Source organism: Crocodylus siamensis, chromosome 3 (genome assembly GCF_052110815.1).
Source record: "Crocodylus siamensis isolate JL-2025a chromosome 3, ASM5211081v1, whole genome shotgun sequence".
Lineage (NCBI taxonomy): Eukaryota > Metazoa > Chordata > Crocodylia > Crocodylidae > Crocodylus > Crocodylus siamensis.
Window position 1 is genome coordinate 13923148 of NC_143397.1, and position 26245 is coordinate 13949392.

The 26245-nt window shown below is 42.2% G+C and overlaps 1 protein-coding gene across 3 annotated transcripts in view; it reads right to left on the reverse strand.

Annotated features, from left to right (window-relative positions):
* DYM (dymeclin) overlaps positions 1 to 26245 on the reverse strand; it is a 370073-nt gene that overhangs the window by 314943 nt on the left and 28885 nt on the right. For all 3 annotated transcript variants that reach the window (XM_090037771.1, XM_090037772.1, XM_090037773.1), the window contains one exon: positions 737 to 789. In XM_090037771.1, the coding sequence (XP_089893897.1) occupies positions 737 to 789 (53 nt within the window). The remainder of the gene's footprint in view (positions 1 to 736; positions 790 to 26245) is intronic.

A 26245-nucleotide genomic window follows, 5' to 3' on the forward strand; every position in this document is an offset into this window, starting at 1 on the left:
GATAGATTGAAAATAGTTTTTAAGGTTTGCACAGTTCTAGGATACACAAGTACATCCCCACCTATTTTTCAGAACATATAGCTAAGAAAGGAAAAAACCTTTAAGATTCTTCTGTCCCCATTTTTACCATTGCAAAAAATGAAACAATGAAATCCACACTGCTTTGTGTGAGATTATTCCCGAACCCAAAAGAACTCACTGTCAGTGAAACATGCTTAATCTTCAGAGTAAAATTTTCCTTTTAGAAATATCCTTCTATTACTCAATTTTTTTACTAGCCCTTGCTTCCACAAGTTTCTCAGATAATTCCTATTTATTAGCATTTTTACCCAGTTAATAATTCAGATGTTTTAATAGTGTAGCAAGACTAAACACTGCAAGTTAAAAATTGAAAATGAGAAGCAACCTACAGAATTATTTTCTTATTCAACATGGACTATACATCACACATGTGACACCCTGTACTCCTCCTCTATCATCATTCCCCCTAAATGTACAATGGCTTAAAAATCACTATGTGAAAGAAGTCTGCTCAGTAACTGGTGCCCAAGCCACATCCTTTCTTTGGAAGCACACAGAATAAAGCAGTAGTGACAATTTCATGTTCAAACGGCACAGACAAGTAGAACATTTCCACCTATCATTTGGGGGACAAAGATAATTTTTAGAAAATCTTACTGGTAGAAAACAGATGGATGAAATTAAATACACCACAGACATCAAAATTATTGCTTACCTAAAGATTTGCAGACTGATATGGTGGCTTCTTCCAAGAGCTTTAACTCGGCACTGGAAAAAGAAAAAAAGAAAGATTTATAGAAGCAATGACAATGAGGGCTGTGTGAAATTTCGCCAAGCGTTTAGCTTCGAAGCTGTTTCTATGCGTTTCGAGCTGGAAACTTGAAATGTTTCAGAATGTTTCGAGCTTCAAAGCAGCCCAGTAGTGGGAGACGAGGGAGAGCCAGGACTGTGCTCCGAGCAGCTCGCAGCCCCATGTAGCTCAGCCCGGTGAGGAGCAGAGCACTGGCTCTCCCCGCCTCTCACCACAGGGCTGCGCTCCGAGGGGCTGGCAGAGTCCATCAGAACGCAGCAGCAGCTCTGCCCATCTCCAGGTTGCCACTGCTACCTGGCGCCAGTGGCCAGCTCTGCCAGCCCCATGGAGCTCAGCCCAGTGGCAGGAGGCGAAGCACAGTGCAGGCTCTGCCCACCTCCTGCCACTGAGCTGAGTTCCATGGGGCTGCAAGCTCGCATGGGGCTGCTCAGCTCCTAGTGGCTCCCAGCTCCATGGAACTCAGCCCGGTGGTGAGAGGTGGAGTGCAACACCGGGCCTGCGCTCCCTTTCCTGCCACCAGCTCACACACCCCTGGAACTCAGCTGTGTGGCAGAAGGCAGAGGGCTCAGCTCCGAGTGGCTTGCAGCCCCATGGAGCTCAGCCCGGTGGCAGGAGGCAGCGCACAGAGCCGACACTATGCACTGCCTCCTGCCAGCAGACTCAGCTGCAAGCAACTTCAAGCAGCGTCTTGAGCTCCATGGGGCTACTGAGCCGCTCAGAGCACAGCCCAGTGGTGGGAGGCGGGCAGAGCTGGGACTGCGCTCTGCCTCCTGCTGCCAGGCTGAGCTCCATGGAGCTGCACCAGGTGTGGACTGCACCCAGCACTGATCCAAGGCAGCAGCGGCAGCCTCCTGTCACCTGGCATGCAGATCTGGGGGCTCGCACCCCCAGAAGTGCTGCGGGGCTATGCCAGACTCCTCCTGGGGATGCAGACCCCTTGATGTGTGCCCAATTGACAGGAGCCTGCCACTGCTGCCTGGGGCCAGTGGCAGCATCTGTCTTCTCTGGTGTTGAGTGTGGGCTGAGCCCAGTGCTGGTCCCAGGCAGCAGCACCCCGGGAGGAGTCTGGCACAGCCCCTCAACACTCCCGGGGTGCAAGCCCCTGGATCTGCATGCCGGATGACAGGAGGCTGCCACTGCCAGCAAGTTTTGCTTTCAAGAATTTGATGTGCAGTTTCTGAGAACTTTCTCCACCTATCTCCTTGAACCTTTGCAGGCTTCATGCCCTCAGATGGGGCTACCAACCCTGCAATTCGCATCAAAATCAGGCAAAAAATGACAATGTTGTAGGCATTTTCATGATTCCCCATTATAGCCTATGGGTGAAACATCAAAATGAGTCGAAACAGCAAAACAGTTTTGACAAAACAGGACAGCGCTTCAGAATGAAATGAAACAAAAACTGTCCCTTCAGAATGGCAAAACGGACATCGATATGAAACAACGGTGTTTCACACAGAATTAATGACAATTACTGAGCCTATAAAGGCCTGCCACTTACAAGATAAAACTACTGCATTTAAAACAAAAATCTCTAACACTCCTGGAAGAAAGCCAATGATCCAAATTACAGAATGCCATTTACCTGGTTTACACAGGTTATAATCTACTACATAGACACACCATTCAAAATTTAGGCTGCTTACAGACATGGAAAAAAACAAAACAGCGCTTTACTTTCAGCTTGGCACACCTTCACACCAAACACAGCACGTGCCTGGGAGAGGGATCCAGTTAGTTTGACCCGGCTCTGCAGCATCTGTATAGATTTGCCACTTCAGCAGGGCTTTTTGGTGCTCTTATCTAATAGCTGATTGAATCAGCTATTAGATAAAAGTGCCAAAAAGTCCTGCTAAAGCACCCAAACTATACAGACACTGCAGAGCTGGGTCATACTAATGGATGCCTCTCCTGATAAAGCACTAGGGATTTTTTTTTCACGTCTCTCAGCACCCAGCGTGACTATATGCTGGACAATTAACCTGCGTTTAAATATGAATTGTTTGACAAAATGAAAGTGGGCTGACAATGCTACATGTCAATGTCTTCCATGTTTGTTCTGGAATAAACACCATTGAAAAAAAAAAAAAAAAAAAAAAAAAAACCATGCAGGACTCCAGTTTGAATTTGCAGAAGAATGTTCGCTCTGTCCTGGGACCCCTCTGTATTGCATAACTGTAAGAGGAAAGATATAATCCCTTTTCTAAAGCTGAAAATAACCAGCCTTAATAGAAAGATATTTAACCTCAAACAGACAAAACATCCAAATTCCATTACCCTACTATAATAACTGTTTTCATGTTATAGAAATAGCTGTAAGTCTGGTACACAACCAAAGGATTTTTAAAAATACATTAATTGCCAGATAACACATTTATATGAAAACCTCTAACCTAAAAATCAAACTACTTTAAAATAGTGTCAACAGTGTTCTACCTATAATACACATTTCCCTACTTAGCACTTCTAGCACCATAAACTGCTTTCCGTGGACTGTACAAATTAACTAATCCTCAAAGCCTGTGTGAAGTAGGTCAGGAATTAGTTTGGTTTTGTGGCAGTGAAAACAGAAATGGTTATTAGGTTTCCTTCCCAAGGCCACATTAAGAACCATAAAGGTATAGAATTTAAACAGTAATTATCCAAGGGTCTAGTCTTCTGTCAACACACAGCAAGACAGGAAGGGAATTTTCAGAACTGGAATGTTAATTTCCCTCTTTTGGTTTAATGTTGTTATTAACCTAACAAATTCTACTCGTGTAGTACGGTATAGGATACACTATAAAGCCAACAGATTTTCTATCTGCCCTTTAATGCCTCCAAACCTACCTTGCTGATTTTAAGAAACATGGTATGAAACAACATACTAAAAAGTCAACCTTCTTTGGGTAAATCTTTTATTAGACCAACTAATAATTTCATAGATTCCATAGACGTTAGGGCTGGAAGGGACCTTGTGAGATCATCCGGTCCAGCCCCCTGCCCACGGGGCAAGAAGTCAGCGGAGGTCAGATCACCCCAGCAAGATAAGCATCCAAGTATTTCTTAAAAAGTATCCAGAGTAGGTGCCTGCACCACTTCTAGGGGGGAGTCTATTCCAGACTCTGGAGACTTGGATGGTAAAGAAGTTTTTCCTTATGTCCAGTCTAAAACAATCTTCCAGCAGTTTGTGTCTGTTAGACCTCGTCTTCCCTTGGGGTGCCCTGGTGAACAGACGTTCTCCCAGTTCCTGATGCACACCCCTTATGTACTTACAGGCTGCCACCAAGTCAGCCCTGAGCCTTCACTTCTCCATGCTGAAGACTCCCACACCTCTCAGGCTCTCCTTATAAGGCCTGTTCTCTTGACCCCCTAATCATGCACGTGGCTCTCTTCTGGACACTCTCAAGCTTCTTCATATCCTTTCTAAAGTGTGGAGTCCAGAACTGGATGCAGTACTCCAGCTGCAGCCTCACCAAGACCGAGTAAAGTAGGAGGATGACTTCTCGGGTCTTGCTTGAGATGCACTGGCAGATGCAAGACAATTTTATTTGCTTTGCCAGCTGCAGCACTGCACTAGTAGCTCATGTCCATCTTGTGGTCCATTGTGACCCCCAAGACTCTTTTGGTCGTGGTGCCAGTGAGCGTAGCACTGCCAAGCTTATAACTATGATGTGGATTTTTTCTCCCGAGGTGGAGCACCTTGCATTTCTCTGTGTTGAATGTCACTGGGTTTTGTTCCGCCCATCTTGCGAGCCTGTCCAGGTTGGCCTGAATTGCCAGCCTATCCTCTGTTATGACAGCACTTCCCCATAATTTGGTGTTGTCTGCAAACTTAACCAGTCCACTTATGACCCCCGAATCCAGATCATTTATGAATATATTAAAGATTACTGGTCCAAGTTACGAGTGCTCGGGGGTGCCACTGGTCACCGTGTGCCATGTTGACTCAGTTCTGCCGACTAGCGCTCTCTGGGTCCAACCACAGAGCCAGTTATCCAGCCACTGGACCACAAAGTTGTTGAGGTCACAGTTCCCAAATGTTACCATAAGGACATCATGGGAAACAAAGTCAAAGGTTTTTTTTAAATCTAAATATATGACATCAACCTCTTCTCCTTTGTCCAGGTGATAAGTCACCTAGTCATAGAAAGAAATGCAGTTGGTCAGGCAAGACTTACCCAAAATTATGCCATGTTGGCTCTCTCTCAGAATGCTGCCTTCCATTAGCCTGTCGTTGATGGTTTCTTCGATGATTCTTTCCAAGATCTTTCCAGGGATTGAGGTCAAACTGACTGGCTTGCATTTCCCTGGATCTTCTTTCCTTCCTTCTTGAAGACAGGCATCACATTGGCCCTCTTCCAATCTTCAAGCCCCTACATTGGCCCTCTTACAATCTCCCGAATGCCATGAGGTCTCTAATATCCTTGCCATTGGTCACACTATGATGTCAGCCAACTCTTTTAGCACTCTTGGGTGCATTCCATCTGGGCCACCTGACCTGTGGATGGCCAGCCTCTCAAGCTGTTCCCTCACAAGATCTCTGCCAATTATAGGCATATGATCTCCCTTACCCTGGTAGTGCTGAGTCCTGTCAGCTGGTTTTTGGCTAGTGAAAAACCAATGCAAAGTAATCATTGAGGAGATCTGGTCTAATATTAATATTAGAACAAATAATAAGAGATATTGGATTTATCTGAAGAACTTTGTCTACCTCTGCCCTTAGACAAACACAGCTACAACCTGTACCTCCTCATACTAAGACGTGGAGTTCATTCACTTCCATTTCCCCAACTTACTGGTCACATCTACACTGGACATTTACTGCAGTTATCTAATTAGGTCCGTAGTAAGTGTCATGGCACCTACACGTGCTATTAGGCAGGAGTAAATGAACTGAATCCGCAACGGGGTATAACTTGTAAATAAAAGTACTTCCTACTGCAGATTTTTTTTTTTTTTACTCCACAGCTACGCACGTGTAGACACTGGAGGAGCCAGCTGGTCCACAAGGGTGCTTCAGTAGGGGGGTTGCTTGCTAGCTATCCCTACCCTTGTGCCCCAGCCAGCCCCTCTGCAGCATGCTGAGCCAGGTTGGAGCAGCCCCAGGCTGGCATGCTGACCTCCCAGACCCTCTGCCAGCCAGGGCTCCTCCAACCCAGCTCAACATGCTGCAGTTCCAGGCACACATGCAAATGGCATGCCTAAGAACAATAAACGTCAGGTAAAAATGCACTGGAGTTTATTGCTTCAGATTAATAACATGTATCGACACACTCACTATCTAGTCCATATGAAATGAATCAAGTCTTTGGAAAAGCTGCTGTCTGCCACCCAAATCAAAAAGTTTGGAGAAATTTTACCAAGGATCGCTATGAAACGGGATTTTGTTTTCAGGTTATGCATATTGAGCTGAATGTTCAACTGTCAGCTTCTGACCAGAAAGAAAAGTACTATCACAAGACACACTTTACCCTCTGTCCAACAGAGCCAAGGTGGAAGAGAGTCCAGCAGGCAAACAGTCGAGTCAGATATTAATCCTGCTCCTTATTCTTTCACTGGCACTCGGGTACCTTTGAGAAAGGTTAAATGTACTGTTGTGCTAACCATAATTCTAAACTCTCATCTGTGGCCTGGAGACACCAATTTATATTTCACAGGCGTTTGCACTGCAGTCAGACTTTCAGAACAAAAAAGTGGGTGACATACGATGTCCGAAAGGAACCAGGCCAGGGAACAGTTAATGCATCAGCTCAAGGATGGGAAAAAATCTGGAAGGGTTTTAATTGCTTTACTATATAGTTTCCAACCCCGTCCCATCCTGCCTGTTTCCAGCTTCATCTATCCCAGTATCTTTTCACACACTTATCAGAACCCCAGAAGCTCTGACTCACTTATTTCACCTATTATATTCTTGTCTCTTGGCTGCATTGCCCATCCCCACATCCCCACCTAATTCTTTCTCTGCCAATGATTCTCACCCTTGTTCATCTCATCCTTTATCTATTACCCAAACCGCCTTGTGCCAACAGCACTGAAGGGAAGCCTGGGCTTTCTCCTAGCTTCTCCTCTGAAATACAATTTATCAAAGAACTCTGAAGGGTGAACAAGTGAGGAGTGAATTCTGGTATGACCTATCAATGCAGAGTTCTTAATGAAAGGGTCAGGCGAGAATTCTCTCCTTACATTTCTAAAGTGCTTTGGATGTCTCTGGGTAGAAGGTGTCATAGACATGCAAAGTATTTATGTCTAATAAATTATTCAGCCCAATAGTAAAGCACCTGGAGGTTCAGAGGAAAGCCAGAGTTTAGCAGGGTCAGGAATCACTCCTTCCGCATTCATAAACTACCCTGGGTTAGCACCCTTTTTTTGCTGTCAGAACCACTTTAAAACAGAAGTGTACTTTGGCTGCTTTAAAAAGTGACCCAAAAGGCTCCTAAAGCTCAAATCTCTCCTTGCAGGATGTTTTGCCCAGGATGTTATTGTATGGTAATCAGAGATCATCCCACATGTTCTCAGTAGGATTTCTCCCTATAAAAAAAAAAAAAAGAGAGCTGCCTGCAGAAGCACAAACTTCTCTAGGGATTCAAATACAAAACAGATTTGTTCCAGGGAGGTCTGGCTGTCCCACTCACCCTCAAGTCATCCAAAAGATTTTAGTACAGCAAGGCTGAAGGGATTTGGCCAATTCAATCACCACAATCCTAGGAGACCTTCAAATTGAGACTCCACAGGAACTACTTTATTAGATCAGACTAATAACCTGTCTAGACCAGGGGTCAGTAACCTTTCAGTAATGGAGGGCCAAATTGACACAGCTCAGTCACGAGGAGGGCTAGAGTGTTCATTTACTATGGGACTGATCTTCAGTGGCAACGTGATGGTGCATAGCTCCTTCACAAAGCACGTGCACAAGGACTACTGGACTTTTCCCAGCTCCTGGCAGTCTCTCAGCAGTGGGAAGGACTCATGGAGCACCCACCAGAGCAGCCCATCCCCCTGCAAACCCCAAGGAGTTTGGGAGTGGGGAGCAAGCAGCCCTTGCTCATGCACTGATTGAAGGCACATCCCCTTGACACGTCAAATCCCAGCAGAAGATTCCTACCTGCACAGCATCTCTAATACACTGCATTCTGGCAAGCACAGGCCCAAATGGATCATTACCCGACTGCTCCGCCAGTCCCTGCCTGGTTGGGAACATACTGGAACCCCTGCTCCAGTTCCTGCCATTGCAGCTACTCCCCAGTGTATGGCCCACCAAGCTCCAAAACCCAGCAGATTGCTAGGAGAATCCAGAAGTGCAGTGCACTTCTGGATGCACGAAGGAGCCGCAGGAGTGGCCCGCAGCAGCTATGCAATCCTTTCTTCTCCATGAACCTGGTAGCAGCTACAGCAGCAGGGACTGAAACAGAGGTGCCAGCATGTTCCCAACCAGCCAGCACCTAGTGCACCTGGCAGTTTTGGACCAGGTGCTTCTACTCCCAGTCCCTGCTACTGCAGCTGTTGCAGTGGCCAGGAAGATGAAATAACTTCCCACATAGTGGACAGCAATAGAAAAACATATTCCCATGAAGTTTTTAGGATAAACCCGGCTATGAAAGCTTTTACATGCTCTCCCCCGCTCACTCTGGATATTCTAGTTACTCTCATATTTTATTTATTAGATTTATATCCCACCCTACCCAAAAGGATCAGAGCAGCTTACCATAAACAACCGAGACAGGATTCCCCAAACATGAACAAGAACCTGAGAGCTCCAACGCTCATCCCCCAACCACCACTTCCTTGCCCAAACCGCAGGTAAATCCCTGCATCAATCCCAACCACTACTCAAATCTATCTGGAAACCTTTTTCCACCTCTCGCCCCTGACATCTTGTGATGAGATCCACAACCTAACTACACTGAATAACTAGTTCCATAATTTAGTTTTGTACACCAACAAAACACAGCCTGCGGCAACCGTATGTGACCCAAGACTCTTCCCAAATCTCAGCCCCTAAGAAAGAAGAGGATTTGCATGAGGAGGAGATATATAAAATGGAGGCCAGTGAATAAGAAAGGAAGATCACAGACAGAAATCCATTTGTACGTCAGCACACATTCAAGAGCATCTGAAGGTAAATCAAGCCCAACAATCCCTCTGACTTGAAAATAATCACTTCAGCCCCCTTAAAAAGATTCCCAGTGAAGCCATTCTCACTCCACAAAGTCCTCATTCCAAAAGGTAGGCAAGAGAGAGAAATCTGCTTAAACTCCCAGCCCCATGCAACCTGCACGCATGCTCCCCATCAACAAATTCAAGGTCTCATATTTGCTCTTTCTTCAGGCTACAATCTCATCAGTTTGTTCCTGCCACCCACTGGTGTGCCTGCCTCTTGGAGGACAGCTGACTGGACTGGAAGGAAAACAAAACAGAGCTTCTAGACAGGGATTTTCCCTGGTCTATAAACATTTGTTTGGAAATGATTTTGTGATCCAAGACCACAGATTGTCAAGAAAGCATTTATAGTTTCTACGAAGACAAAATTAACAGAATCTAAGCCACAGGAACAGCACCTTTTTAAGCATCTGTTTATATTCTGAGAACTGTTAGAAATCAAATTAAGCCAAGTTAACATTTGAAGAAGAAAAAAAACTCTATAATAAACATTGAGCACTGAAGAACTCAAAGCACTTAAAGATGAGGATCATCACCACCATCACCAAGAGCAGGAGAAACTGAGGAATGATTAAAGTAATTATTGTGTGTTGTTTCCTCCCACTTCCCCACACCCTGTGAAAGAGTGGTAAAATCTAAATCATACATTTTTGTAAACGTAGTATGCAAGTGTTTCCATAATCAGTTTGCCAATGCTCCAATTCTTCCAGAACATTAGCCAGTAACTCCCAGTAAGCAATCTGACTGAACTCAAAAGTGACAAGTCAGGAGTCTAACCTGGCAAACAGTTCCATTCCTTATGAAAATAGGAACAAGACAATAGGGTACTGGTAAGATCAGCATTCAAAGAAATGGTCACAAAGACTTTCAATGGTAAAATGAGTCAAATGCTTCAAGATGGAGTGTGTCCACCAGTGAACTGAGATATCAGTATGCAATTAATTTTGAGAATTGAACAGATTACCCTATGCACTGGACCGGCTCCGATGAGAGAAAGAAAACATGTGGTGCAAGCAAAGTCTAATGCCCTGCCTCTAAAGACAATTTTAACTTATGACTGTGAGCTTCTCTGCCGTTAAACATCTGCTTTGTTTCCTGCTTTATAAATTGCCTTTACAGATGAATTTCAGAAAGACTACTTACTCACCAATATATTTTTTAGTGTTAAAATTTCATCTCCTAGGTGGTCTCCAATTTCAGTTCTAGAAACATACAGCTGTAATTAAAAACAAATGGTATAAAAATGGAAAACGGAGTCAACACCTACAGACGTTTGAGTTTACAGGGTCTGAACAAAACAGGGACTTCTCTCAATTTTTTTTTACACTTAAAAATCTGTCCAGCTGGCTGCTTGTCATCAGGATGTATTCCTTCCTGACACTGACAGATTGGGGGAATGTTTCTAGGGTGCCAACTCTACCACACAGTTTTTCCTGAACACAGTAATCTTAATCTTTTAAGATTTTTGTTTTTGGGTTTTTTTTAATGTTTTATAAAAGAGTGCTTAGAAATTCACCATGGGGTCCTGTAACCCAGGGCACTTTTACACATGCTCCAACACATTCCGATTAGAACGCATTGGACCAGACTTGATTAACCGAGTCTGCGTGCTGCAGCATCTCCCGTGTTTCAAAATGGTGGCGGGGGCACTTTGAAATACAGGAGGCTGAATACATGAGATGCTGCGGGTGTTTTAATTAGAGGGGCTCCCGAGAGCCGCTCTAATTAAAACACTTCATCTCCACCTCAGAGCACATGTATAGGCGAAATGACATGGTTAATTAAATTTTCTCTAACTGCTTCAGCATTGAAATCTTAAATATTGATGTTAATCTCTTAAAGCAAAGTTCTGGAATTCCCTAATTTTTTAGTGCTTAACTTTCCAACATAGGTTTTAATGCATAATTACTCTATGAGGCAAACTTAAAATGGCAAGTCTTTAGGTGAAACTCTGACTCCTTTTCTAGATCAAACCAGACTGGAAAACGGGATCTTCAGACTTGCAGTGCAGACCTTTGTATTTTGAGAAATTTTTTTCAAACCAAGAAAAAAAAAAAGGTTTAGAACTTAAATCTCCCCCATGCCACCTGTCTCAAATTCTGATAGCAAGAACAAGAACAAGGGATTTAATTTTGCCATTTTGAAGGAGTGCCCTATGTGGGAAAGGATATGCCTGTAAGATCTCAGCAAAAAATATAGACATTATCATGTAAGTTTCCCCACCACTGTAAGTACATAGCCAAAGAGTGTAATATTATTGCTTTACTGCTCTCGGAAAATATTATCAGGCCCCCAAGGATGAGCTTATAAAGAGGGTGCAGTATATAACTAAAAATCAACCCATTTTTAGGAAGCTGAGGCAAAGCTTAACAGGAAATACAAAATAAATGGCCATGTAAACAGTAGGAGTCAGCTAAGCCCAAGTAGGGAAAAAAAAGTGTGCAAGATGTGGAAAAAGTTGCCTGAATAATTTTTCTGTTATGAAGACAGAAGATAGCCTATATTAACCACTTCTTCAGAAAATGCCTCCTCATGTCATCAGCCAAGATTCATGAGGTGGCATGAAGCAACAACACTAGCACTACCTATTAGATTTGCTCTGCACCACAATCCCTCTGGAGATGCTGTTTAGTTAATGAATGAATATAAAGACGGAAAGTTAATATTAAGCAAGGATCCTTTCATTAATCCACAGTGTAGCACTGTTAGGCTTCAAACTGTTTCCTAGTACTGCCAAACAACAAGAGAGAATGTTTTTCACAGAGTGAAGCTCGTTTAGAGTATTGATCACAGGGCACTGTTCAAGAATTCTAATCCTCCTACCGCTTAAAAAAAACAAAGAAACTACCCATAGAAATAAGGGCCACCATATTGCCAAGGACACTTTTAAAAAGGTATTCATGAATTGTGGCATAAGTTTCAATCTTTGTTTAAAGTTGTCAAATTCAATAGCTTAGTCATCTGTATAGGAGTAAGAAGTCAAGAAGTTCCTATAACACTGTATCTTCTTTTTGAGAGACTCACTGCCTGGAACAATGACAGCTAGAATTTACATTATACATTTCCATCCATAACCCAGGTACATCACAAAAAGAAGTGGCTTGCCCTTATACTGCTGGGTTTTATAATTGCAAAGAACTTTTTTGTAACTATTCAGTTGGTCTAATAAAATGTATCACATCTACCCAAGGAACCCTGCCTGCCTATTGTCCTTATGCTATATTTTTGAAATTACCTATACATTTGTCATAGAACAGAAGAAACCTGAGATTCACTGTATAAATCTACAGATTTATACCCAGGCACTTTAGTTATTCTAACTTTAAATCATTCAGATGAGGAGGCTTCCGTTATTACTTTGACAAAATTGTCACACTATCATATTTGTGATATTCTGCCTAAAATCATTGTCTTCGGCTGCAAAACGCTTAAGGAAGAAGCTGTTAGCATGTGTGCATCTCTGTGGATTAACTTTTATTAGGAAAAAAAAAGTTGTCTTCTTATGTGTTTACCACTACATGGTAAAATCCTAATGTGGACAAGGAAGTTCACCACTTCTATACCTGTTAGTTTATCCCCTATAGGCTAGAGACAGATATTCAAAAAGTCTGAGACTGAATTGATTCAATCTTTGCAGGTTAGTCTAACCTGGCTAGGATGGACCAGTTTATAACTGCAGACATCCCTTCTGGACTGAGAAAATGCAGGCACATGCCTGTAGTGGCACTAGAGCAGCCAGAGGGCACTAGAGCAGCCCTCCCTTCCCTTCCAAATTGCTGAGCCTAGAGGGGCATGGCCAGCCCCTGGCAGAACATTGTGATTAGGGAGCCCCCCCCCCCCAACTGCTCCTCTGACCAGCAGAGCCAGCATGGAGTTACACAGCATTTGCTTACATAGCAGGGACTTGCACATTATTTATCAACCCATCAGCAAAAAAAAAAAGCTTCTCTCAATACTTAAAGCTCTTCTTAAACAGCTTTTTCCAAGGAAGCAATGGAGGGATGTTACCAGCTACCTGTTGATTAGCTCCAAAAAGACCCAGGCAGACACTGTCCTGTCTGCCTTACACAGCCACCTCTCAGCATTAGCTAACACAGTCCGTGCTGTGAGAAGAGAGGAGGGAGGTATGCAGGGAGTGGTGAGAGGGAGGATGGGGCAGGGAGAAGCCAGTCAGACCCGGCTGTGCCTGCAAGTCTCCGCTGGAGCTCCAGCCAGGGAGCACAGAGGAGGGGCCAGCTTTGCTGTGGAGTTGAAAGCCCCACCCATGGCTGCAAAGCATCTGGCATGCTGGGGGAATCTGGTTTAAAGTTAAAACCAGAAAAGGGTCTGGGACAGATACTGCATAAACCGGTTTAACACAAATCAATTATGTCTGATACTACATTCAACCAGGTTTATCACAAACTAATTTCACGCACTTTCAACCTGGTTTATGTGCACTGAATGTCTGTTCTATTACTGATTTAAACCAGTTTCTGATCACTTAAACTGATTTATGTGTAATGTCTGTCCCTAGCTCTACCCTAGTGTTTAGCTCAACCAGCTAACATGAAAAATTACAAACCAACTTACCTATATTAAGAGTATACTACATCTTAGTTACGACCTGTTAGCCAATACATGTGGGTGGCAAGAATATGCACTTTTTCTCCATTATAAAAGCATGCTATGCTTGTAGAATGCCTTTGAACAATGTGACCTTGACCTCTATGCAAAAAAATAACTACTGCTTATTAAATAAACTTAATCCCCATTTACCAGTTTTCAATCAAAGACTAAAAACTTCACTATTTCTGGAATCTTGAAGTCCTAAAAGATTAAAGTCAATGAAATTATAGTAGGCTTGTATTTCTCAAGTGGATTTTATTTCTTCTAAGTGTAAAATTCCAAGCTTAACATTTTTTATCTCTGCTGCATATATCATTTTGCCAATAACTTTCATTTTAGCTTCTGACAACTTTTTCAGTGAAAAACCATAGTGAAAATGAGATCAGCCCATGTTATTTACTTACATGCAAATCTCAATGCATTTTAAGAAGGTAACGTATCTACCTGCTATCTTCTGCTTTAAAAATACAATTCACTAGCTATTTTAGAAAGTATAAATAAGAAACGACTTAGCTCCGCAAAATGTTAAATGAGTGATAGTCCTGGACATGATGCCTCTTACCCATCCTATCTAATCAAGTACCAAGTTGTGATTTTGGGAAGCAAATCCACTTTCCTTAATAAGCTCTTTTACAGAAATATTTTTAGTTGCCCGACCTGTAGTTCTAGTAATAGTCAATTTTTATAAATGCTCATGTTTTCCACAAATGCAGAAAAGTCAGAACTTATTTTTATTTTTTTTAAGGGAACACAAAGGACAGGATTTTTTTTGCTGTTTGGCTGTGGACTACCTCTTCTACCTTCTGTTCTACAGTCTCACAGAACACTATTTAAATAGAATCAGCAACACTATTACACTGAACAAGAAAGTTTTATAGTTCAATTTAATTTTTGGAAATCCTATTTCAATTTTTTTTTAAACACTATAACTTGCTAAGACAAGAATTATCTTTACTGATAAGTATTATTGGGGGGGGGGGTTTGGAATCAATAGATGACTTAAGAGTTGATCCCTGTTTCATATCCAGTCCTTCCATGTTAGAAACAGTAGTTCCAGGCTTCACTCCTAAGATTTCTAGGTTGGAGGAATGCCTGGTGAATGTAATTCACAGTATTTGCAGCTGCTACATATTAAAAAGATACTGATCAAAGAAAAAGTCTATAAACCCCACAACAGAAACAGCTTAAACCACCTTAATAAATGCCAGGGTGCAGAATCCTCAATCAGAATGAAAGGCGAATCATTAATTATTTGTATTCCACTGGCAAATATAACAGGGGAAATCTACTGTCACAACATAAAGAAATAGGTGTTAATACTGTACTGAGGAGAAGAAAAAAAAAGAACACACACCTGTTGTACAACTTGCTAATTCTTATTTCTAAAATGGAAAACCAGCTGTTTAGATGCTTGTATTTTTATGTAGTCAGACAGGTGTCTTACTCTGGGTTGAAGAGAGCCAGAGAAAAAAAAACTGATTTTGCTTTCTGGACGAGTGACAGAGCATGGGTGGCAATAGGGGCTGGGACAATGGTACCAGCCGCTATTCTTGTACCCCCTCAAAAATGGCACCCAGGGCTCGTGCCCCAATTGCCCATCCCTAGTTATGGTACCACAGTTTAGTGAGCTTTTAGGAATGATGGGGGAGCACTATTAACTGTTGTTTTAAAATACAAGTTGTACTAATACTCTTGCACCACTCAACAGCCCGGTTTAAAGGAAGAATTATGAATTCCTGCCAGGGAGCAATGAACTACAACTATTTCAAAGTGTCAAAGTGCCACTGTCTATAACTTCAGAAAGCAGGCACCAACAATCTACCCAGTAGGCCACTGGGGGCCAACATGTGGCATGCATAAACACAAGTGGCAGAGGCAACCTCTGTGTGCGACACAGCAGCAGACTGGACAGGGGGCAGGCATCACAGCAGCAGACTGAGCGTGGGAAGAGAATTGGAGTAGCCCTCATAGGGAGTACAGAGCTAATTTCTCTTCCATGTTTCAAGGGTGTTGGTTGTAGCTGTGTTAGTCTAAGGACATAGGCAGACAAGGTTCTTTGGGTAAATCTGATATATTTTATTAGACCAATTACAGTTGGAAAAATTCTTCTTCGCAAGCTTTTGGGTACAAATACTCTTCTTCAGGCAAGAGAAGCAGGATATTTGTACCAGAAAGCTTGCAAGAAGAATGGTTCCAACTTTAGTTGGTCTAATAAAAGACTTACACAAAGAACCTTGTCGGGTTAATTTGTGGCATACCTGCCAAAAAGTCTGGCCCCCATTTACTGCAGTAGGCCATTCTCAGATGGCGGGGAGGAGAGGTGCATGTGTATACCAGGGTACAGGGCTGGAAGTATTCAAGTGGCTTATAGCCACAGAGCTACAGTTTCTGCCAATGTGGCAGAAATAAACTGGCGACAACTTTTATATGCATTTCTGTGCACAATTTTAAAATTGATCAACATGGTACTCTACCTACAGCTAGGTAGCAGACAAGAGAAAAATAAATCTTCCAACCATTTATTTTTAGCAGCTTCCAAAACAAGGTTGAGAACCTATTACTCACCAAGACAGAGTTCTCAGGCTCAAAATGCCTTTGGACCTCCCAGTGATTTTAGTTTGATCATGTGATAAATACTTAAGGAAAAATATACTGTGCATACACAATACTTTTATTTAATAAGGGTCGTACTTAAGTAGCATTCAGAGCAAAAGTAGGCCAGTTTGCAACTACTGAACAGATCATTGGCAATCCCTTGCAGTTGAGGAGGATTGTCTTCCACAATTGCTTTATCTGTGAGCCCAAATAAGGATGATGAGGCTGATCTTGGATCAACAGACACTGCTTTAACATGGGCATGTGTTTTTGCGAAGGGTGGGTGGCTCTGGATTCTTGATTTGGTCCACAGCATGCTGTTTCTGCTGCTCCCGCTTTTCCATCTCCTGTTGTCATTGTTTGTCATTTCAAAGTAATGAGATCCTGGCAGCAGACTCTTCTTCCATTTGGGGCAGTCCTGGGCAATAGCCTCCCACGAGTTGATACTGATGTTACATTTTTTCAGGTTGGCCTTGAGGCCATCCTTGAAGTGCTTTCTTTGCCCTCCTCTTGAGTACATGCCTTAACTGAGCTGAGAGAATAAAAACTTGACATCCAGATGACATGGCTGGCCCAGTGAAGCTGATGGACAGATAATTTAGTTATGAACTGAAGGTAGAAGAGCCCAGGAAAACAAAAGCTGCAGAGATGCACCAGATTCACTGATTGCTGCCTCTTGAAGATATCATGCACCTGTCATCACTAGACCCTTATGGAAATGAATAAGAATTCCATTCTACTCACTGTTTTAGAGGCAAAGTACTGAAGCACAAGAAGATTAAAATTACTAAGAAATCACAGGTCAATGGCAGAACTTGTGAACACAGATAATAACTCCTTTCTCAGAGGAATAGCACAGGTGTTCTGGTGGCAACTATGTTCCAAGTTTAAGTCCCCAAAGCGAGGAAGTACCTAAGTAATGCTGGTTTGTGCAATCTTAACACTCTTCCCTTTGCAAATAAAGGCTACCATACTGCATAAAGCAAGCAGCAAAGTTTGTATGGCAAACTCAGCCTGTAATGGCAAATCCCTGAGAGTACTGTATTTTTCAGACCATAAGACGCACCTGACCATAAGACGCACCCAGTTTTTATGGCAGGAGAGACTATGTGTGCCGGTGGCCGGCCACTTTTATTGCCGGCTCCCGGCCACCGGCACGGGCGCCGGCTTCCGGTGTAAACAAGCGGCGGATGTCCCGCTCGGGCTCCGCCGCCTCCGCGGGCAAGCTCTGCCCCGTCTCCCCGGGACACACACCTTCGGACCATAAGACGCACCCTCGTTTCCCCCCACTTTTGGGGGGAAAAAAGTGCGTCTTATGGTCCGAAAAATACGGTATGTCTTAATACCACAACCCAGCACCACTGTGAGACTCAGTGAAACTGCACCAGGTGCCCTAGCTCCTGCACTGGAAAGTGCATAGCTCTGCTAGTGCACATGCCAACGTGCTTTTAACAGACTACATGACATCTAGTTCAGGAGCTTGTCCACAGAGCAGGCATGACATCTCAGCACAGGACTACCTTGCACCTGTAGACATAGTTCAAGGAACGTGCAAACTTAAGTTTCTTAGGTTCCATTTTCCAATACAGCTTAAGACCCTAACTGAATTCTGAAATGGATTGACAATTAAAATTTTCAAAAAAAACCTTCTCACATTATTAGGCAACCTTCACTGGTACTTTCAATTGGAGTTACACACTAACAATTAAATTAAGGCACTAAGGTTGCCATGGTAACATTTAAACACTAAGAAAATGCTGAAGTTAAGTTCAATACTGCACTGTTCACTTGACCACACTGAACATACATAATATTTTATATTCTTGGGTTTTTCCCTCAAGGTGTAAAGATTTTCTGTTATCACCCTCTAAAATATACACATTGGGCAATACAGCCAAGTTCACAATGGATAGTTTTGTCTGGCCTGGCTTGTTTTGTAAATTGGTTGGTATAAAGATGATAAGTATAAAGACTTCAGCGCATACACTAGATACAAAAAAAAAAGTTACAGTGTACCTACATTGTATGAATCAATGGCTTAACATAAAATAAAGTCTCAATTATTTTATTGCTATAGTCGGGGGGTGGAGGGGAGGCACAGGAGGCAGAAATCAAGGTTTCAGATAATTGAGATTTTCTAAACAGGACTATAATCTCCAAGAGCAAATATGAGAAGGTGTGTTACAGAGACAAAGTCACTAGAGGGCATGTTATTTGATTTAATCATAGGGTTAGTTTAAAAACACAGTTTACTTTCTGACATAAATGTGCCATTTTTCAAAATGTACCATCTCATTAATGTTCCTTAAGAAATCAACAGCCTACAGATAGAGGACATTGTACCTTGAAAAATGTTATCACAAATAACTGCTAACGATTTACATCATACACACAAGAGGACCACAGAGGCAGAGAAAGGTTGCTAAGCCATTCCCCTTAGGAAGCAGGGTTTTATTATCCATATGGAATCTTGCATTACATCAAACATTATTCATGTGCAGTATACCATTAGATTGTTCACAGTTATGTTCTGAAGTATTGAAATTTCTTTTCTCTCACTTAGCACCCGATCTCTCACTTAGCACCCGATCTCTCACTTCTACCTTTATTTTGTTAGCACTTGATGAATATTTCCACTTCTGTAATCACTGTTTATAGCAGAGAAATTTCTTCCATCAGTGAACTAGCTTCCTGCAAGTAATAATTCCCCAGAGCAGGTAACTTACTGCTGAAAAGTGATAATTTTCAGTCCTAGTAGGTTTTTATTTCGGGTATAGTCAGGCCCCTCTAATTTAATACTGCCAGAAAGCCAGATTCTGCTATCAGATACTCATAGCATAAATCCAGAAAAACCTCCATTAAAATCAGTGGTGTTTCTCACAAATAGCCCTCTGGCTAGGGATAGACATTACACATGAACTGGTTTAAGTGATCAGAAACTGGTTTAAACCTGTAACAGAACAGATGTTCAGTGCACATAAACCATTTTGAAAATGGCTGAAACTGGCTTAAGATAAACCTGGTTGAATGTAGTATCAGACTTAACTGATTTGGGTCAAACTGGTTTATACAATGTCTGACCCAGATCCCTTCCTGGTTTAAGGTAAATCAGAGTCCCCCAGCATCCCAGATGCTTTGCAGCCCTGGGAAGGGCTCTGCTCCAGTCCAGCAGGACTGGCCCCTCCCCTTTGCTCCCTGGCTGCAGCTTCAACAGAGACAGCAGGTACAGCAGCATTTGCCTGCTTCCTCCTGCTACCCCCCCACCTCCCCACCACCAGTCCCTGCTCGAGCAGGGATCTCCCCCATCCCTTCTGCCTAACACAGACACCTCAGCATTAGCTAGCAGACCACATGCTGGCTATGGTCTGTGCTGTGGGATGTGAGACAAAGGCAGACAGGACAGTGCTGGCTTAGGGCTTTTTGGAGCTAATCAACAGGTCAGCTGGTAATGTTCCTCTGTTCCTTCCTTGATACAAGTTGTTTAAGAGGAGCTTGAACTAATGAGAGAGAATGTTGTTTTGTTTGATGGGCTGATAATTGCTAACAACTCCCTATGTAACTTAATGCTGTGTTATCAACAGTAGGGGAGGAACCCCACCCTAATCAGAGCACCCTGAAGGGGCCTGACCATGGTCCCCTAAGCTCAGTACTGTAAAAGGGAAGAGAGGGCTGCTCTAGCAGCCCCCCACCCCCACCAGCTTCTAGCCTGAGTAGTATCTACAGTGCATTAATGAACATGTATATGCATCCAATGAAAGTTACTCTCCAACAGTGTCTAGAGGCTTTGACAGGACACATTTTCTTTAAAGTTCACACTTTCTTTGAGTTTGAATTATATACAATTTAAAAATCTAGAATAGTGGTTATTCTTTTAATATTTTACTGTGGCTTAAAGCAGTCAGACTGCCACCAACACCAACTGTAATTATACATGTGTGCAAATGCACAAGAGTTGTGAAGCCTTTATAAAGGAGCAAATAAGACCCGAGCTCTAGTAGACAACCAGCCCTTCTGGAGAAAATAAAAACGCAGCTTTCCTGACAGCTTTTCCCCTTACCTAAGAAGAATTTTTCCCTTGCCATCATTCACAAAATGGAAAAGAATCAGCCCATTCAGTAAATTCACACTGTGGGAATGCTGCCTTTAATGGACTATTCATAGGAAAAATGCCAAAGAATAAAGAGCTGCATATAATTTATTGTACCAATTAAAAAATGTACCATACTAAAACAACATACAAGTTGTTCGTTTTTATGTCTTTCCATTAAAGAATCATGCACACTATTCTTCAACCAGCCATTTGTAAAACTCTAGGGAAGGAACAAAATGGAACAGTAAATATTAAGCACATGATTTTCAGCAAGTTCTGCGTTAGTTAACTGTTTTAAGTTTCCGTCATGAAAGCATTGTAATTTACAACAGAACTTAGAAAAGCCAAATTTCCATCAGCAAGCGAGATCAGGGCCTGGTGAATGTACTTATCTGCTTGAAAGCGAGGCGCACAAACCACACTGGCTCTTGGCCTAAAAATCAGGAATGGCTAGGTGGCACACAGAAAGGTAACAGGGGTGGGTTTTGTTGTTAACCTACAAGTTAGGAAGCACCAGATTCGTTGTTGTTTGTGAAACCCTGATTCAGCCACTCTGGGCATCTATCCTACACGGTGAAGGAGCCAGGAAGACTCTTAAAAAAAATAGGATTACGCAGCTAAAGCTTTTCAAAATTTGTATGTAGAGGGCCAAGACTATGGGAATTGCACAGAACAAAGAAATGGCACTTCTGTAACTGGAGGGAATTCCCCCTGTCAAATATCAGTGTCAACCTAAAAGCAGTGAAGTTTTTATACTTTTCGAAGACAAGGTCCTAGATCATTATTAATGGAAAGTGGCAGGCAACCTAACATGGAAATCACAACTAGCTCCCCCTATACAACCATGTTCACATGCATCATTCCCTATTAGTCATTTTCCCCGAAACTGTATTAAGATGCCAAGTGGCCACAGCTGCCAGGTGTCACTCCATCAGAATGCCCCAGCTGTTATCAAGCTCTCTACATGCTACAGCTATTGCACAATTACTTAAGTGAGCAACTACCTTAACACCAGCTACAAAGTAGCTATCATGCCATAAAAAGCTCCAACCAGCTATAAAGTTAGACTTCAAAAATGTATACTAACATTATAGCTGGTTGCTACCAAGCTTTAATGTGCATGTGTAGCCAGGTCTACCCTGTCTCACTCAGCTGACAGGGCACCCAGGTGCAGGAATTCACCATGCTCAGTATGAAATCCCAGAGAACTCTGGAGATTGAGGCAGCCATGATCCCCAGGGCTCAGGGGTCCACGAAAGCCTCCGGCCCAGAGGATCATTGATGCCACAATCCCCCAGGGCTAGGGATTTCACACACTCCAAGCCTGGGAGAACGTAAGCAATGTAAAGCCAGCTCTTCACTAGGAGCTCCTCAACTGAGGACCTCTCAGCCATGCAAGCTTACTTCTTGGAAGGAGGAGCCTACAATATGGATGGCATGATGGGATCTGACGCACAATCATGCCTTCTGCTATGCACATGTCGCATGACAGGAGAAGCAATTGTGTGGATCATGCATCTCATCTTTGCCGGCACACACAGAGAGAGCCTGATGTTCATGCTAGCAAAAGCCACAGGCAGTGAGAATGGTGTCCTCTTCAGCTTCTTTACCTGGATGGCTACAGAGAAATTAGTCAAGGATTTTAGCAAGCAGCCAAGATTTCTTCCCACTCACTCTCCCCTTTTTAATCTTTTTTCTGTTGACTCATGTGTTCCATAGCAGACAGAAATGAAGGGGCCAGAACAGTACAGTACTTACCTCCAAGAAGCCACCAAAATGTGAAGAAAAGAGGGGTTAAAATGGGGCAAAGAAGGATTAAGAGAAAGAAAAATGGGCGAGATGAAGATTGGGCCATTCAGGGAAAAGGAAGAAAGGTTATGTGGCAAACAATGAAACACACACAAAGAAATACAGCGAGACCAAGAAAGGAAACAGAGGAAGGATGGCTTTGGGACTAACACCAGGAAAAAGAGTCAGTACTGCCAGATTACTTTTCAGGCATCTACCTCAACTTTGAATGAGCCTGACCAATGTGGTCAGGCATCACCTCTGATAAATTAATCACACATAACCACCACAACAAGACTTAGCAAATAATTTAGCATCAATATGGCTTCCACAAAAACTTGGGAGCAATCACTTGCTGAGAAAGACTCCAATATTACAACAGATTAAAGCAGTGGTCTCCAAACTATTTTGAGCGCGCACTTCTATCAGTAAAAAATTTTTGAGCATGCACCCCAGTATATGTATATTTATTTATTTATAAATTATGTAACGGTACAAAAAACCTTTTTGCTCTCACTAAAAAAAATATTTTCTTCCTGCACCCCAATGGATTGTCTTGTGCACCCCACTTTGGAGACCACTGGATTAAAAGGATAATGTATAATTTTAAAATAAACCAAACAAAAAAAACTTCCTATGCTTGACAAGTGTCAACCACTTTCCCCACTCATACCCTGTATAAGCCACATTAATACTCATCATAAGGCACAGTTAATGTTCACTCTCATAAGGCAATCAACGGTTGTTAAACTCTGTTGTTCCCCCATAAGCGATGTCATTCATTTCAAAGACTGGCTGAGGATGGGAGGCAAGGAGCAATATTTGACACTGTTGAACTGAACTTTCTTCAGTAGACAAAAATGTGTGTATTCTTCTGCTTATTAAATTACAGACAAGAGTATTACACCTCTACTAATATTTCTCTTCTAGCTGCCATACAAGAGCACCATCTGGTGTTCAGTCAACTGAATTTTTCAGGTTACTTTGGAGAAGTTTTCATTCCCTGTCTGGGACTGGCAAAAAAAAAAAAACAAAAGCCTCAGGTAATTCTTGCTGACTCAGGCCTGGAGACAGACACTTCAGGAAAAAAAATCTGAACGTTTCCCTATTAAATCAGAGTTATATTAAACAATATTCTAAAGAGAGAAAATTTAAATTGAAGCACTTTATTCACAGTCTTTAATACAAACAAGTATGCTTTCCTCAATCAACCACATCTAGAAAGTGCCAAGCACTTCCTCCTTCCTTCTCACCAGGTGTCCAAATGTATTATCCCTTAAAAGTAAGTCACTTCATAAACCTTAAATCACATCATAAACCTACCTTCAATCATCTTCTTCCTTGCTCCTGAACATCCCCCTAAACCCAACCCTCCCATACTAGAAACAAAAACTTCCTTTGTCTCCCTCGAATAAAAGCACCATGATGTGCCTCCAAGATGCTAATTCTATTTACTTGTCCCATTTTGGCCTTCCAGACCAGCCTCCAATATACCAGAAACTTTAAGGATGATTTATTTCCCAGCTGCTCAAAACTTTCCCCTACACCCGGGGGGGGGGGGGTGTCAATCCACTTACCAGATATAAGAAAACTTACTATGAACTCCAGAGTGGTATCATATACCCGGCTTGTTCCCAATCCCTGAGAAATCTAATTTACATCAAATGACCATTTAAAAAGGGACTATGTTTAGCATTCTGAGGACTAATAAAAGCAGCAACTTCAAATCTATACTGTATCATATCAGTAATTTTATCATCTTAGTTCTGTCCTTATTAAATCTGTGATTTATACTCAAAATTTAAGATCTCCAGGTATTAGTAAACTGCACAACTCCATGTGACCCTCTTACTTTATTTAAATGTTATATATTTTGGCTACAATTCAATTAAAAAGTACCTGAAATGTAACAGAAAAGGAAAAGAGCAGAATTCTATTCAATACATGTTTTTAACCATTATGTACAAGAGATATTATATATGTATACATGGATCACATCCTTGACTGCAAAAGAATATAACCAACAGAACAGCTTTGATGTACCTTTCACAAAACTTTAATGAGTGGCTGGATATCTTTGTCAGAGACATTACTACCTTTGACAAGAGACAAACATAGTCCCAAGACACATGACGGAAAAGCTATCAGCATAAGTAAATTAAAATGCCACATTGTTTTAGAGCTAGCCTTAAAGATTCAGGTTGAATTACAACCTTGGTTATTACATGAGAATGATATTGGGTAGGTACAGGGGTGAAGGTTGTAGCCGTGTTGGTCTAAAGACATAGGCAGACAAGGTTCTTTGGGTAAATCCAATATCTTTTATTAAACCAACTCAAACAGCTGTAACAATTCTTAGCAAGCTTTCTGGTACAAACACCCTTCATCAGGCTGAGGAAGCGTCTACAGATGGTCTGTGCTCTTCCTGGATGGAGTGGTAAAGCAGCCAGAGGCCAGTACATATGCAAGAAAGCCAGACAGTTAAAAACTGACCTCAATTTACATTTTAACTGACTGGCTTTCTTGCATTTGTGCTGGCCTCTGATTGTGCTAAGAAATTTCTTGCTAAGAAATTTCTTGCTAAGAAAATTTTTTCCAACTATCTGAGTTGGTCTAATAAAAGATACCGGATTTACCCAATGAACCTTATCTGCCTTTTGGCTAAGTACAGATACTGAAAAAGCCCAAGGCGGAATCAATATAAGGTATGCAGTTTTCTACAAGTAGCAGAGTTTAGATTGGTCGTGAACAGAACACACATTCACCCAGGAGGAGGTGGGGGGGGGGGGGGAGAAGGGGTCAAATCTTAGACTGGGTTCCACAATTTTTAAGCCAGACCATGTGTGCTGAACTTGTCTTCTATTATGGGTATAGACCAGTTCCTGATCACTTAACATTGGTAAAAAAAAAAAAAAAAGTAATGTCTGTACCTGGGCATTAACATTGGCAGGTTAATGAATTTAGTCAGTTACAGGTGCAAAAGAATATTAAAATGCAGTTAACTGAAGCCACAGGAACAGGCAATTCTCTCAAAACCAGTATTCTATAGGCTGATTTCTAAGCCCTCTTCCCACTTTAGAGACATGAAACAAAACCACCTTCAAAGAGAGTCTAGACTACATTACGATCAAGTAGGTTCATTACAGCAGTATTTAAGGAGGTGTGTGTGGGTGGGGAATCAAAGTGCAGTAGAACCCAGGTTATGCATATCTGGGTGGCTCACAACCTACTTAATTTGAAGCAGTTTTTGGATGAAGGATGACTCATGCAGCTTTTACTTCTAAGAGCGACACTTCTCCATCAGCTGGAGTCCCACATAGCTGACTGGACAAGTGACACCCTTGCAAATAAAAGCTGCAGTAAGCAGCTGGCACCTCAGCAGTCCTACACAGCTGTTCAATCATGGGCATAAATTGCAAAACCTCATCTTCACAGAGGGATAAGGAACCTAACCCTGTGAAGTATTCAAGCAATACTGGAGTACAAAGACTATGTCCTGAAGAGTTGCAATGATAAGGGGTACAACAGATATGACAGAGGTGTTAGACACAAGCAAAGTGTGCAACACAATAGTAGCAAAAGACACATTACTTCATTCTGGAGGAAGCAGGGAAAGGCATCTACATGGAAAGAAAAGGGAAACAAGGGACAGGCCAGGGCAGCTGTGGAGTGTTGGTGAGGTAGAGAGGCAGGGGAAGGGCTAAGGTATGCAGTATAACACAGGGCAGAGAAAGCCAATCAAAACTGCATGCCTCATCTTTAAAATTCAGGTCAACATCTGTGAGAGCGCAGTGGTGTTCTACTACACTTAATCACTCCCCTTACAGGAAAGGACTGAAAAAAAAATCTAAAAACTGTGTTCCAGTGGATAAATCTGCATTGAAGATGCAACACTGTCTTCCTAAGGAAGCCACTCAAGTTTCTGAATTATGACATGGTCAAAATAGTCAGTCAGCTCAAAACTGGACATTTGAGATTTGTAGAGATAAGCTATGACCCTTCAGAAATATCCATTTTGTTTATGAGCATCACTTATTGCAATGAAAAAGCATCTTCACTAGACAAAGGATGGAAGAAGAAACAGCATGCCTCTTGTTTTTCTGGGCTTAACCAGAAAACGGGCTGGGTTCTCTCCTTCCATATGGCTGTTAATGATGCGGGAAATCAGAGATGTTAAAATTACTACCAATATG